This window comes from Fundulus heteroclitus, unplaced genomic scaffold, assembly GCF_011125445.2.
Source record: "Fundulus heteroclitus isolate FHET01 unplaced genomic scaffold, MU-UCD_Fhet_4.1 scaffold_99, whole genome shotgun sequence".
NCBI classification, from domain to species: Eukaryota; Metazoa; Chordata; class Actinopteri; order Cyprinodontiformes; family Fundulidae; genus Fundulus; species Fundulus heteroclitus.
In genome coordinates, this window is record NW_023397461.1 from 270009 (window position 1) to 283207 (window position 13199).

General features: G+C 45.2%; 1 protein-coding gene across 2 annotated transcripts in view; it reads right to left on the minus strand.

The window, feature by feature from the left end:
- apoba (apolipoprotein Ba) overlaps window positions 1–12978 on the minus strand; it is a 37639-nt gene extending 24661 nt beyond the window's left edge. For both annotated transcript variants that reach the window (XM_036135073.1, XM_036135072.1), the window contains exons 1-11: window positions 12849–12978; window positions 9626–9655; window positions 9153–9265; window positions 8938–9083; window positions 5612–5759; window positions 5380–5532; window positions 4378–4502; window positions 4222–4298; window positions 3683–4139; window positions 298–439; window positions 61–207 (exon numbers count right to left, since the gene is read on the minus strand). In XM_036135073.1, coding sequence (XP_035990966.1) covers window positions 61–207; window positions 298–439; window positions 3683–4139; window positions 4222–4298; window positions 4378–4502; window positions 5380–5532; window positions 5612–5759; window positions 8938–9083; window positions 9153–9265; window positions 9626–9655; window positions 12849–12903 — 1593 coding nt within the window. In that variant the 5' untranslated portion in view covers window positions 12904–12978. The remainder of the gene's footprint in view (window positions 1–60; window positions 208–297; window positions 440–3682; window positions 4140–4221; window positions 4299–4377; window positions 4503–5379; window positions 5533–5611; window positions 5760–8937; window positions 9084–9152; window positions 9266–9625; window positions 9656–12848) is intronic.
- Between the last annotated feature and the right edge of the window lie 221 nt (window positions 12979–13199).

Here is a 13199-nt window from a genome sequence, read left to right on the forward strand (position 1 = left end):
TAGAAGGAACCCAGAACATGCTGGGTTTGTCATGTGGTGGAAATGGTTCTGGAAAGCAACCTCAGCGGTAATGTCCATCAGCATGAAGGCCTGGATAGCTGCCCTCTGGTTGGACAGTGGAATATCGCTTTTCTTCATACATCGCAGAACAGAGGAGATGAGTGCTGGACTGGCGTCCTGCATGGCCCGACCCATAACACCAACAACCTGCAGAGGAGACAAACACACTCGACCTAGAACGAGAACAAACACCAGCTAATCTGGAACTTCTCCAGGTGGTTGTGAAACCTTCCTCACCCTGAGTACCAGGAAGGCCTCCTCTGGATCTGAGGGGTCTTCCCTGTCAGTGTATCGTGTTTCCCCTGAGCAGCCGTTTAGGATCATCTCCATGAACGCTGACACCTCCCTGATCTCTGGAGTAACCGTTCCTTTGTAGAACCTGTCAACAAATGGATACACGTTCACAACCACTTTCCCAATCATGTCTCAAATATCATAGCTCAGACAAACGGCCATTGTTAGCATTAGCATCAGTAGCATCGTTAATTTAATTTATTGATTTGTTTGACAGGGACAATGTACATTAACATTGCTGCAGGTGCTACAGAATTGGCCAATTTAGCAATTTTTTTCATCCGTTGTCTACCTAAAACAACAACAAGAAGATTCCAGTGCTACAATTCAAATATAAAAAGCAGTAAAACAGATTTAACTCTTCAAATCCTGTTGATAAGTTTGCTATGATACAAACATTGGGTAAACAAAAGAAACTAAAGAAAATTATACCATGCATTGACAAAGAAACAGCTGGTTGAGGGAAAATATATATTCTTATTAATGATGACATGTCTGATGTTAGGAACAAGTTTTTAGATGTTTTTTGAACAGATTAAGTGGTAAATGCCTCTGATGTTCTGAGGGACAGAGTTCCCCTTCTGTGACTGAAAAGGTTCTCTGATTAAATGCAATTTTCCACAAAGGAAGAACACAGTCTTCCCTGGCTGACCCTCGTGTTACGCTCTTTGTGTTCCTGATGATTACAAACTGGCTGAGTGGAGGAGATGACAGACCATCTATGATTTTGTATAACAGACAGAGGTTTGAATACTTGATGACATTTTCACAATTCCTCTTCCCAGATCTGTGGGAAGAGGAGGAGGAGTAGCAACCATCTTTCAGTCTGATTTATTAATTAGTCCCAGGCCAACTAATAATTACAGTTCTTTTGAACATTTAACCCTCAGTTTCCCTCATCCAAACTGCAAAGCAATAAAACCTCTTCTGTTTGTTGTTTTGTATCGTCCACCAGGCCCTTACACTCAGTTTTTGGATGAGTTGTCAGACTTTTATCTGATTTGGTGATAAACACTGACAAGGTTATTATAGTGGGTGATTTTAACATTCATGTTGACACAGAATGTGATAACCTTAGTGTAGCCTTTAAAACTATCCTAGATTCAATTGGTTTTGCTCAAAATGTGCATTAACCGACGCACTCTCGGCTCCATACTTTAGACCTTGTGCTGACATATGGCATTGATTGTGAAGAATTAACAGTATTTCCTCACAACCCTGTCCTATCTGATCATTTTTTAATAACATTTGAGTTTAATCTAACTGAGTTATCCACCCCCAAAAGAGGGTTCCATTATAGTAGATCTTTATCGGACAATGCTGCATCAAACTTTAAAGAGTCTGTCCCCCATTTAATATCGTCAGTATTGCAGAAATGCCCTGTAGATGGCAGCAATGTTGTTTCTTCCCATTCACAAATAGACACCTTTGTTAACGGTGTGACTTCGTCATTGCGTTCTGCATTAGACAATGTAGCTCCCTTGAAAAAGAAGGTGATTATTCACAGGAAGCTGGCTCCTTGGTTTAATTCAGAGCTGCGTTCCTTGAAGCACAATGTTAGGAAATTGGAGAGAAAATGGCGCTCTACACAGCTTTTAACTTTTTCTTCATAGAAGGTACACCTGGTCTGACGTTCTGTTAACTGTGACATCATCCAGGGAAGACAGATCACCCACTATTACCATCTAATGTAGAACAGATTACTGGATCAATGTGAGCTTCTGTGCTTTCTGTGTCTCTGCTCTGTCTTCTCTAAGCCCCAGTGGGTGGAGGCAGATGACCGTTCACACTGAGCCTGGTTCTGCTGGAGGTTCTCCTCCCTGTTAAAGGGGAGTTTTCCTCTCCACTGTTGCTTCATGCTTGCTCAGTATGAGGGATTGCTGCAAAGCCATCAACAATGCAGACGACTCTCCCTGTAGCTCTACGCTTCTCCAGGAGTGAATGCTGCTTGTCGGGACTTTGAAGCAATCAACTGGTTCCCTTATATAGGACATTTTTTACCAATCTGTATAATCTGATTGAATTTGATTTTGTAAAGTGCCTTGAGATGACATGTTTCATGAATTGGCGCTATAAAAATAAAATTTAATTGAAAATTTAATTAAATTAAGAGCTTATGCTTTTCTAAAATGGCAGAATGGTGATGTCTTGATGATTGTTTTATCCAGGATTTTGATTATCTATAAAGTGACTCTAAAGGTTTTGTTGTTTTGTTTGCCTGTGACCAGGTTGTAAGACATTAAGTTATGTGACACAGAACCATACTGTATATAGGGATGGGTACCGAATTCTGTATTTTTATAGGTATCGACCGAATCCTGTCCGCACTACTGAGGACCGATTTACGTAAAATCAAAAACGGTACCATGTTCCGTTGCCTAGACGCGTCATGTGACACTGAGGGAGTGGAAGAGTGGGCAATTTTCCATATCGAACATGAACACAGCATTGCATGCACAACAGTGTGATGACGTCAGCAGCCACTGGTCCAGTAAACAAAGCAAGCATGGCTCATAGAAAATGCTGTAAAGTATGGCTCCACTTTTCAAAATGTGCCACAGATTCCGCTGCTGCAATAGTTGTAATGCGAAGTACAAGGCCAGCAGTGGGAATACATCTAATCTAAGGAAGCACCTGCTCACAGACAGACATCTGCTGCCTCGTCCTGTAACTCGCCTGCAGTCTGAGCAAAGAGCCTCTCTGTTCCAATGGAAATGTTGTAATTTCTCTCACAGACGTGGGCCATAGACTGACTTTTTCAGCAACTTGTTTTTGGTTTTTACCCTGCGTATAAATGAGTGTATCGGCTGCGTACATCTGAATACAGATGTCAGTAGCATCAGTAGGTTAAGTAGCATCATTAGCATCAGTAAAATCATTAGCACCAGTAGCGTCACTAGCATCATTAGTATCAGTAGCATCGGTAGAATCATTAGCATCTGTAGAATCATTAGCATCAGTAGCACCATTAGCATAAGTAGCATCAGTAGAATAATTAGCATCAGTAGAATCATTAGTATCAGTAGCACCATTAGCATAAGTAGCATCAGTAGAATCATTAGCCTCAGTAGAATCATTAGCCTCAGTAGAATCATTAGCATCAGTAGAATCATTAGCATCAGTAGAATCATTAGCATCAGTAGAATCATTAGCATCAGTAGAATCATTAGCATCAGTAGAATCGTCAGCCTCAGTAGAATCATTAGCTTCGGTTAATAGGAGGCTGACCCTAATGTTGTAATTTCCATCGTATTTTCAGCGTGTTCATTGGTGTAATTTTACAACTGTAAACTTAGCCTGATCCCCCATCGCTGCAGCCTTTACTCACCTTTTTACCGTGTTTGCTAGAGCATACATGATGGCCTTGCTCTGCTTGTACTCAGCCATGCTGAGCATATCTCGCACACGTGCAGCATCAGGATTGGCCTGCAGACCCAATGCGTAGACCAGAGCATCCACCTCCAGGGAGACCCCGTCAACTGTCCAGATAACCTGCATGATGGCACTGGTGCACTCTGTGGTTCCACACTGGAACAGGGCCTGGAAGGTCAGCCAGTGGGACACTCGCACCATCTCAGCTACCGTCTGGCTGAGGGTCTCGTTCCTCAGGACCCTCATGCTGGACACCAGCTTATGGAAAAGGCTGGTCCGCTTCTGGCCTTGATCTGTGGTTGCTAATGCCGCTAGCTCCTGCAGGATGCTCAGAACGGCATCCTTCGTCTGGACCGCAGTTTTGTCTTCTGGTTCTCCAAAGTGGAGAGGCTTTGCCTGCTGGGGTTCTGCTTCTGTGTGCAACAAGCTGATGTTTTAGATCCTGAGTTTTTAGACGGAAGAACTAAACAGTGCTATTGGAAAATAAAAACTCACCAAAGGTTCTGCTACTAATCCTTTTTACACTTTGAAAGTTGAGAACCTGGGTCACCACAGATGAGACTCCATTTTCGCTGAGATGCAGATCACAGTGAGGTTAAAACCTTGAAGATGGTAAAGAAATGCAGAACGTCTCGTCTGATTCACGCTCACCTCTGGGAGAAGGGCAGGTATGTGTGCTTCTCCGTGCACGAGGCAGCGCTGATGTGTGATCCCCGCTCATCAAAGCGGTAACGGCAGCTCTGAGCGCCGCTCATCAGTTTGGATACGGGGCTGTGCTGAAAAACATCAGTGTGAAGTTAGTAAAGTTATCTCTGTTCCCTGTTACTGTGGTTTCAAAGAACGTGTTTTTAGAGAGCAGAAGTATAATAACAGAACTCAGCGGGAGACAAAATAAATACCACAAAGGGTTAACAGCAAGGCAGAGAAAGGATCTTGGAACAGTTAAAACTCGAGTTTAGATTAAGTTGATAAGAGAACAAGGTATAACTGAATAATGTATGTTTGAGTAACTTGAAATATGTATGGAAAACATATGTATCAATGTAAGTGATATCTGTTAAAATCAGGGAAACATGAGCTCCTCCTCAGCTGCTGCTCGTTTCTGAAGTGGTTTTAACAGCAGCAGCGGTTCTGCTGACCATCACAGCCCAGCCCAGACATGCAGGACGCTGGACGCTAGTTTAGCCACCGTCACCCTGAGCATGGAGGCAGGATCAGTCTGAGACACCAGACTGGATTTATTCAGTTCGTTTCCAGTCATTTTATCCTCTTTACCAAAACCTGGTGGTGAATTTAACTCCGCCTCCTGCTGCTGTGGGCAGGTGGATCTTCTCCTGCACCCTGAAGGTGTCTGGATTTTGCCCATGTTAACTGAAAAAAGGGAACTAAAAATAAGTAAAGTGTTGTCCTTAATTTGAGCAAGCAAGTGTAATAATACTAATTTTGCACCTAAAAATCTTATTTTAGGGGTAGAAATACTAATTCCATTGGCAGATCATCTCATTTAGTTGCTCAAATCAAAGACAAACACACTAATTTCAAGAAAATGTTGCTTGCTTTTAGTTCCCTTTTTGCAGTGATGTTGCCAGGATGCTCATACCTGAAGAGCCAGACTTTATTGCAGGGATAATTAACTGGGCAGCGGTTCCTCACCAGCCGCTGCAGCAGCGCCACTGGGCTGCTGAGGAGGGTCCTGCCGTGGGACTGGTCACACTGGGACAGGTCTCTGGAGAGACGGACGTCTGTGGCGCCGTCCTGCCCGGCCCTAACGGTGAACGCCGTTAAACAGCGGCCATGCACTGTGCTCTGGGGAAAAGACGGAGTGAGATGAGCCCACAGAGCAGACGCGCTGCATGCAGCTGGTCTGGCTGCAGGGGATACTGACCACCAGAACCTTCTGGCCGTCCTCCATGACGGGCACCAGCAAGGCAGACAGGATGCCTCTCTTAATGTTGAGGATGTTGACAGGCTCGTCTGCCTCGGGGTAAACCTCCACATGGCTGCTGGAGCGGACGCCGACCTTCAGAGGACTCCTGAAGGAACATGTGTTTGGTTATGGTTTTTATTTGGATTCATGTTTTCAGTGATTTATAAAGTTCTATGGGCTCACAGCTGTTTTCCATGTTGACACATTTCTTTACTTGCAGCCGTCGTTCTTCTGTTTGATTTTTCTTGGAGTCTCTGTGTCTGTTTTATGCTTGTTTCAGTCTGTCACCCTCAGCTTTATATCCTGGGATGTTACATTCAGTCAGGTTTATTCCATTATCGTGTCTCGCCTGTCTTAGTTTTTCCGTCCGTCCGTTTTCTTCCTCTTATCCGGGGTCGGGTGGCGGGGGTAGCAGCTTCAGTAGGGAGGCCCAGACGTCCCTCTCTCCAGCCACTTGGGCCAGCTCCTCAGGAGGAATCCCAAGGCGTTCCCAGCAGAGAGACATAGTCTCTCCAGCGTGTCCTGGGTCTTCCCCTGGGCCTCCTCCCGGTGGGACGTGCCCGGAACACCTCTCCAGGGAGGCGTCCAGGAGGCATCCTGACCAGATGCCCGAGCCACCTCAACTGGCTCCTCTGGACGTGGAGGAGCAGCGGCTCTACTCTGAGTCCTCCCCGGATGACTGAGCTCCTCACCCTATCTCTAAGGGAGAGCCCAGACACACTACGGAGAAAACTCATTTCAGCCGCTTGTATCCGGGATCTCGTTCTTTCGGTCACGACCCAAAGCTCGTGACCATAGATGAGGGTAGGAACGTAGATCGACCGGTAAATCGAGAGCTTGGCCTTTTGGCTCAGCTCTCTCTTCACCACAACGGATCGGTACAGCGCCTGCTTCACAGCAGACGCAGCACCAATCCGCCTGTCGATCTCCCGCTCCATCCTCCCCTCATTCGTGAACAAGACCCCAAGATACTTGAACTCCTCCACTAGGGGCAGCACATCCTCCCCAACCCGGAGAAGGCACTCTACCCTTTTCCGGTTCAAGACCATGGTCTCGGATTTGGAGGCACTGATTTTCATCCCGGCCGCTTCGCACTCGGCTGCGAACCGCTCCAGTGAGAGCTGTAGATCACGCCCTGATGAAGCCAATAGGACCACGTCATCCGCGAATAGCAGAGACGCAATCCTAAGGCCACCAGAACGGATCCCCTCAACACCTTGGCTGCGCCTAGAAATTCTGTCCATAAAAGTTATGAACAGAATCGGTGACAAAGGGCAACCTTGGCGGAGTCCAACTCTCAGCGGAAACGAGTCCGACTTACTGCCGGCAATGCGGACCAGACTCTGACACCGGTCGTACAGAGACCTGACAGCCCTTATTAAAGGGTCCGGTACTCCATACTCCCGGAGTACCCCCCACAGGATCCCCCGGGGGACACGGTCGAATGCCTTCTCCAGATCCACAAAGCACATGTAGACTGGTTGGGCAAACTCCCATGCCCCCTCAAGAATCCTGTTGAGGGTATAGAGCTGATCCAGTGTTCCACGGTCAGGACCAAAACCACACTGCTCTTCCTGAATCCGAGATTCGACTATCCGACGGACCCTCCTTTCCAGAACCCCTGAATAGACCTTACCAGGGAGGCTTAAGAGTGTGATTCCTCTGTAGTTGGAACACACCCTCCGGTCCCCCTTTTTAAATAGGGGGACCACCACCTCAGTCTACCAATCCAGAGGAACTGCCCCCGATGTCCACGCAATGTTGCAGAGCCGCGTTAACCAACACAGCCCCACAACATCCAGAGCCTTAAGGTACTCAGGGCGAATCTCATCCACCCCTGGGGCCTTGCCACCGAGGAGCTTTTTAACAACCTCGGCAACCTCCGCACCAGAGATGGGAGAACCCGACCCAGAGTCCTCAGGCTCTGCTTCCTCAATGGAAGACGTGTTGGTGGGATTAAGGAGGTCTTCGAAGTATTCCGCCAACCGACGCACGACGTCATGTATCGAGGTCAGCAGCACACCACCCCCACTGTAAACAGTGTTGGTACTGCACTGCTTCCCCTTCCTGAGACGCCGGATAGTGGACCAGAATCTGAGTTTTTCCTTTTACGTATTAAAATGTCTCATCATCCTGCCTCTGCTAGTCTGTCTGCACCACCCTGACTTACCCAGCATGCTGAATTATTCTTATTGCTCTTTTTCAGGTAGGATCCTTGATTCTACTGTGGTTCTTAATTGTTTCTCCAAGTGTCTGCACACCAACTGAAACAGGCTAAAAGTAAAGAATATGTAGCATTTTTTGATCTCACAAGTTTGGCTTCCAGGTCAGTTTGACATCAACAATGCCAAGAAATATGTTTTCATAAAGCATTTATTTATTCTTTAAACTTCCAGAAGAGCTGATGTTGACTTTCACTGATTAATTTCTGCTTTTCTAAAATATTTTCAGTTAATATTAAGTTCCACTTGGTTTATAAATGCTAGAAGCTTTATTAAATTTTATTCTAGGACTATTTCATGTTCTATGGACACAGAAACAGGTGAGGAAAAAAGGAGAGAATCAGACAAAATGCTAAAAGGGAAAAAAGGAGAAAGAGAAAGAGGAAAGGAAAGGTAGAGAGTGATATAACATCCTCTGAGTCTGCTTCTACACCTGCAGAGAGAGATATAAAGAACAGCAGAACCAGCTGATAAAGTATTACAGGAACAACCAACACCTTGATACCGTCACTGAAGAATATACAGGATTAATTAATACGACATGTAGAAAGTGACAGCTGGAGATAATAACAGGATTAAATAATACGACATGTAGAAAGTGACAGCTGAAGATAATAACAGATTTAATTAATATGACATGTAAAAAGTGACAGCTGAAGATAATAACAGGATTAATTAATACATGTAGAAAGTGACAGCTGAAGATAATAACAGGATTAATTAATACATGTAGAAAGTGACAGCTGAAAGTAATAACAGGGTTTCTGGATAGAAGTGAGTCTGTAGCAGCTGGATCCACCTGCAGGTGTTGGTCAGAGTGCAAAGCTTTGTAAAGCTGCCTGGTGTGGACCATGTCACTGTAACAGCAGGGCTGAATAGACGTTTCTGATGGTAATACTTTCAGATCTCCTGCTGTCAGTGTGGGGTGTATGAATGTGGATTCAGGTCTGCATGGTGTTGAACTCTGTTACTCGGTGGGATGATCATGCTGCTAAGTCTAAGTCTAAACCCTTTGCTGTTTCCCAGAACTCGTATAACTGATCCTGCATGACTTGCACTGACTTTTCCATGCTGGCTTTGAAGGCGTCGGAGCCGGGGGCCGGGCTGTAGATCGGCTCACCCTGAGGATCCATGGTGGACGCCTCGCTGACGGTGCAGCCTCTGGTGTGCATGATGAACCTGCACATCTGGGGGACTTCGATCTCTACCTACAGACATGTGACGAGTCAGTGAGGGGACCTCAGATAAGAGCTGTTATCAGTTAAAACAGGTTTTACCTCACAAGTGACTTTAGGCCCGGTTTGCAGGTTGGTAGACCCCAGCGCTCCATTACGGCTCTCTGCGCTGTACTGGTACACATACTTCCTGTGGACCTTGAATCTTGAGGCCACTGCAATGAGACAATGGTATCTGCATCTTTGTTGAACGCATCACGTCAGTCAAACCTTGATAAGATACTTTCATATTGTCCTGTGCGTCTTTAGTCTTAGACCAAAAGTTGACAGAAACGTTTCCCTGTCATCATGGGACGGCCCACCTTTGAACCTCTCTGTGGGGGAAACTATGCAGCTCCATGAGTTCCTGCATGCTATCTCCATCAAACAGGCCATGAGTTCATAGATCAGCATTGATCCATCAGCAGGTCAATGTGTCTGCATTGATTCAACCCCCCAACCCCCCAACCCTGACCCCATCACAGACACAATAAATGTCCCCCAAATGATCAGTGTGTTTGTGGTTGGAAACTTACTCTGACATGAAGCTGTTTCCTCAACATCCTCTGGGGAAACAAAACAGGATTGAAATGTAGGAGCTGCATGTCAGATGATCATTAACAGAAAATCCAATAGCAAACAGTCCAAACTGTACAGACTAATGCATCTGCACTCGTTGCTTCTGCAGTGGGACCAGAGTCTGAAGCTGCCGAAGGCTGAAAACTGAGGAATCGTTTGATTTCAGACAGACATGTAGACATTTTGAGATGCAGCACATGTCAGGAATGCCCAGCTGACTAGATGTTAGAACGAAGAAGCTGCTGAGTAATGAAACTACCAGAGTGAGAAAATGCTGAGTCAGCGGCTGCTATGGGGATTCCCTCCTGTTCTGACCAGCTGCAGGCAGAGGCACAGATCTTAATGCAGTGTCTAACGCCCAGCTGGTAGGTTCACATTAGTTTACAATAACTGTATTGGTATTTTATTTTTCTACCATTTCAATCTTTCATCTCTGCAGGGATCAGAGGTTTGGATGCAGAAGCTGTTGTCAAAATAATCAATACCTCGATATAATCAATACTAATAAATGAATACAATATTCAAAGATCTTTATTTGCATCTAAATTGATAAAAACTGACTGACTTTGTTGCTCATCTTCTGCAGCTTGAAGTTTAAACTCCTCAGCTAACATGTCTAGTGTTATCTGAGTTTAAAAACAAGCTTCTCCCAGAGTATGTAACAGGCTTCAGAGCAGAACCAAGTAGGAACCAGTAGCTTCCTGCCCTGCTGCTGGTTGAACCCTGAAGGAAACATGAAACAAAGCTACCAGAACGTCAGAAAGTGTCCAGCGCTGCGGCTGAATATATCAGCATGGATCCTCGTTTACACTGTAACACAATCTACAACAGGGGTCAACGACCTTTCTGAAGCTGAGAGTTACTTCACTGGTGTGTCTTATGAAGGGCTACCTGTATTGACCTGTGAACGAGAAGAGTCAGACTTCACCTTATGTTGGTTTGCAACACCATTTATTTTAGTTTAATAATCCTTTATTTGTCCTTCAGTAACATTTAACTGTCGTCAGCAGATTAACAGGCAAATGGAAGCACAATAACACATTTAAAAAAGCAATTATAAAAAAAGACAGATCATCCTCTATTACCATCTAACATAGAAAGTACTCCTGGGTCAATGTGAGCTTCTGTGCTTTCTGTGTCTCTGCTCTGTCTTCTCTAACATAGAAAGTACTCCTGGGTCAATGTGAGCTTCTGAGCTTTCTGTGTCTCTGCTCTGTCTTCTCTAACATAGAAAGTACTCCTGGGTCAATGTGAGCTTCTGAGCTTTCTGTGTCTCTGCTCTGTCTTCTCTAACATAGAAAGTACTCCTGGGTCAATGTGAGCTTCTGAGCTTTCTGTGTCTCTGCTCTGTCTCCTCTAACATAGAAAGTACTCCTGGGTCAATGTGAGCTTCTGAGCTTTCTGTGTCTCTGCTCTGTCTTCTCTAAGCCCCAGTGGGTGGAGGCAGATGAGCGTTCACACTGAGCCTGGTTCTGGTTCTGCTGGAGGTTCTCCTCCCTGTTAAAGGGGAGTTTTTCCTCTCCACTGTCGCTTCATGCATGCTCAGTATGAGGGATTGCTGCAAAGCCATCAACAATGCAGACGACTGTCCACTGTGGCTCTACGCTCTTTCAGGAGGAGTGAATGCTGCTTGGAGAGACTTGATGCAACCTGCTGGGTTTCCTTAGAGAGGAAACTTTCTCACCAGCCTGGAGGATCTGATGGAAGCTGACTTTGGAAAGAACCTTGAGATGATGGGATGTGTGTTGGAGCTTTATAAATAAAACTGAATTGAATTGAATTAATAAAATGATGACGAGTAAATCAAAGGTGCCTTCCAGCATAAAGGAATATTATAATATTATTAATATAAGGGTTCCCTGGTTACTGTTTTACCAATCAGGGGAAGTGACACTTAAATGATATAATTCTCTAAACAAGGGCTGGATCCCCTCTGCTGGTTGGTTCTGCTCTACTTAAGGAACTTATTTATTTTGATTATTCGTTTATTTTGATGTTTTAGTCCTAACTGTGTGCAGCATAAAATCTAAAACTCTTTACTCCTAATCTGAACCTTTTTCTGTGTTCTGGGTCTTTTTACAGCAGAATCTGGATCAACGTCAGTAAAACTTAATTTTCTACTTAATTCATGATGCAAATCTGACCCACGACCCGTCACGGTCCTCCTCCACCTTTCTCCTGCCTGTTCTGCTCGTAGAACGTTCCTTTTGCTCCGGCTCGGTTCCCAAGGCCAAAATGTTGAGCTTGGGGTAGTTAGTGATTCAGATCAGCAAGGAACGCCTAATTTAACCATTCAAATAACTATTTTAATGTGTTCTGCTTCTTATATCATTGTAATTGTATAAAAACACTAAGGAAGACTGTTCTAGTGCTCCTCTCACCCACAGACCGCTGGAGACGCACGGTGTGCAAATAGACTTCATGCCTCTGCAGTGTTGGCCGAGATCAACGGGGAGGGAATCTTAAACTGTGATTGTGGAAAAACTAAAAGGGCTTAAAAATGATGATGAAGAGTCTTTGACAGACATTTCTGCAGGAAGGGAAAATCTCCAAACAGAGCTGGGTTGTCCTGGTCTCACCACGGCCTAAACTGGCAGTTTATATGAGGAGCAGATGATCAACACTGTACGATATACGCATCTTTGTAGAATAATAATAATTATAATAATAACCACCTGAAGGCATTTGGTTTCAGCATCAATTAAATCAGATTATTTTAAGATGCAGAAAATGATTTAAAGGCAGCTGGAGGGAACTGAGATGTAACAAACTCTCATCCAACAGGGGTCAATAAAAGCTCATTTATGGCACGCTGCGATGCACAGAACCAGACCGGAACCAGACCAGTACCAGACTGGTACCAGAGACTGGAACCAGGCTGGAACCAGACCGGTACCAGACTGGAACCAGAGACTGAAACCAGACTGGTACCAGAGACTTCCAGCTGGAGATCAGGTAAATCCACATGTTTTTGCTGCAGGCATCATCTGATCCCAGATCAGACTGAGGTCCGATCTTTGTAAGAAAAAGCTGAGCTAAACAGGACCAGGACCCCCGTCTGCGTCTCCGGACTAAACCTGCCGACTGCTGCTCGTCATTAACACTGAAGGAACGAATAACGTGGAGATTAAACCATAAACAGCATTAAGAGAGGAAATAACCATGGAGGTGCAGACTTACGTGCCAGAGAGTAGCTGCTCAGCAACAGGAGCAGACACAGAGGGCTGTAACCCATGATGGGCAGAACCAGCGGGCTTTCCTGTTGATCCTCAGCCCCACAGAGACGACTGAAGCAGCTTCAGCTCCACTCAGGCCCTTTATGAGCTCCCCGCCTCTGCTGCCGGCTGAACAGCAGCGATATCACTCAATACAAAGTTCAAACTGTGACCGGCATCAAATCGTTCTGGTTTGGAAAGAAGACGAAAGGTTCTGCTTCCTGTTCCTCTGCAGCAGTCACTAAAATATTCCTTTTTGTGCATTTCACCCCCTAAAAAGGGTCCAAGGAACCATCTACTGGATCTTCTCCGATAC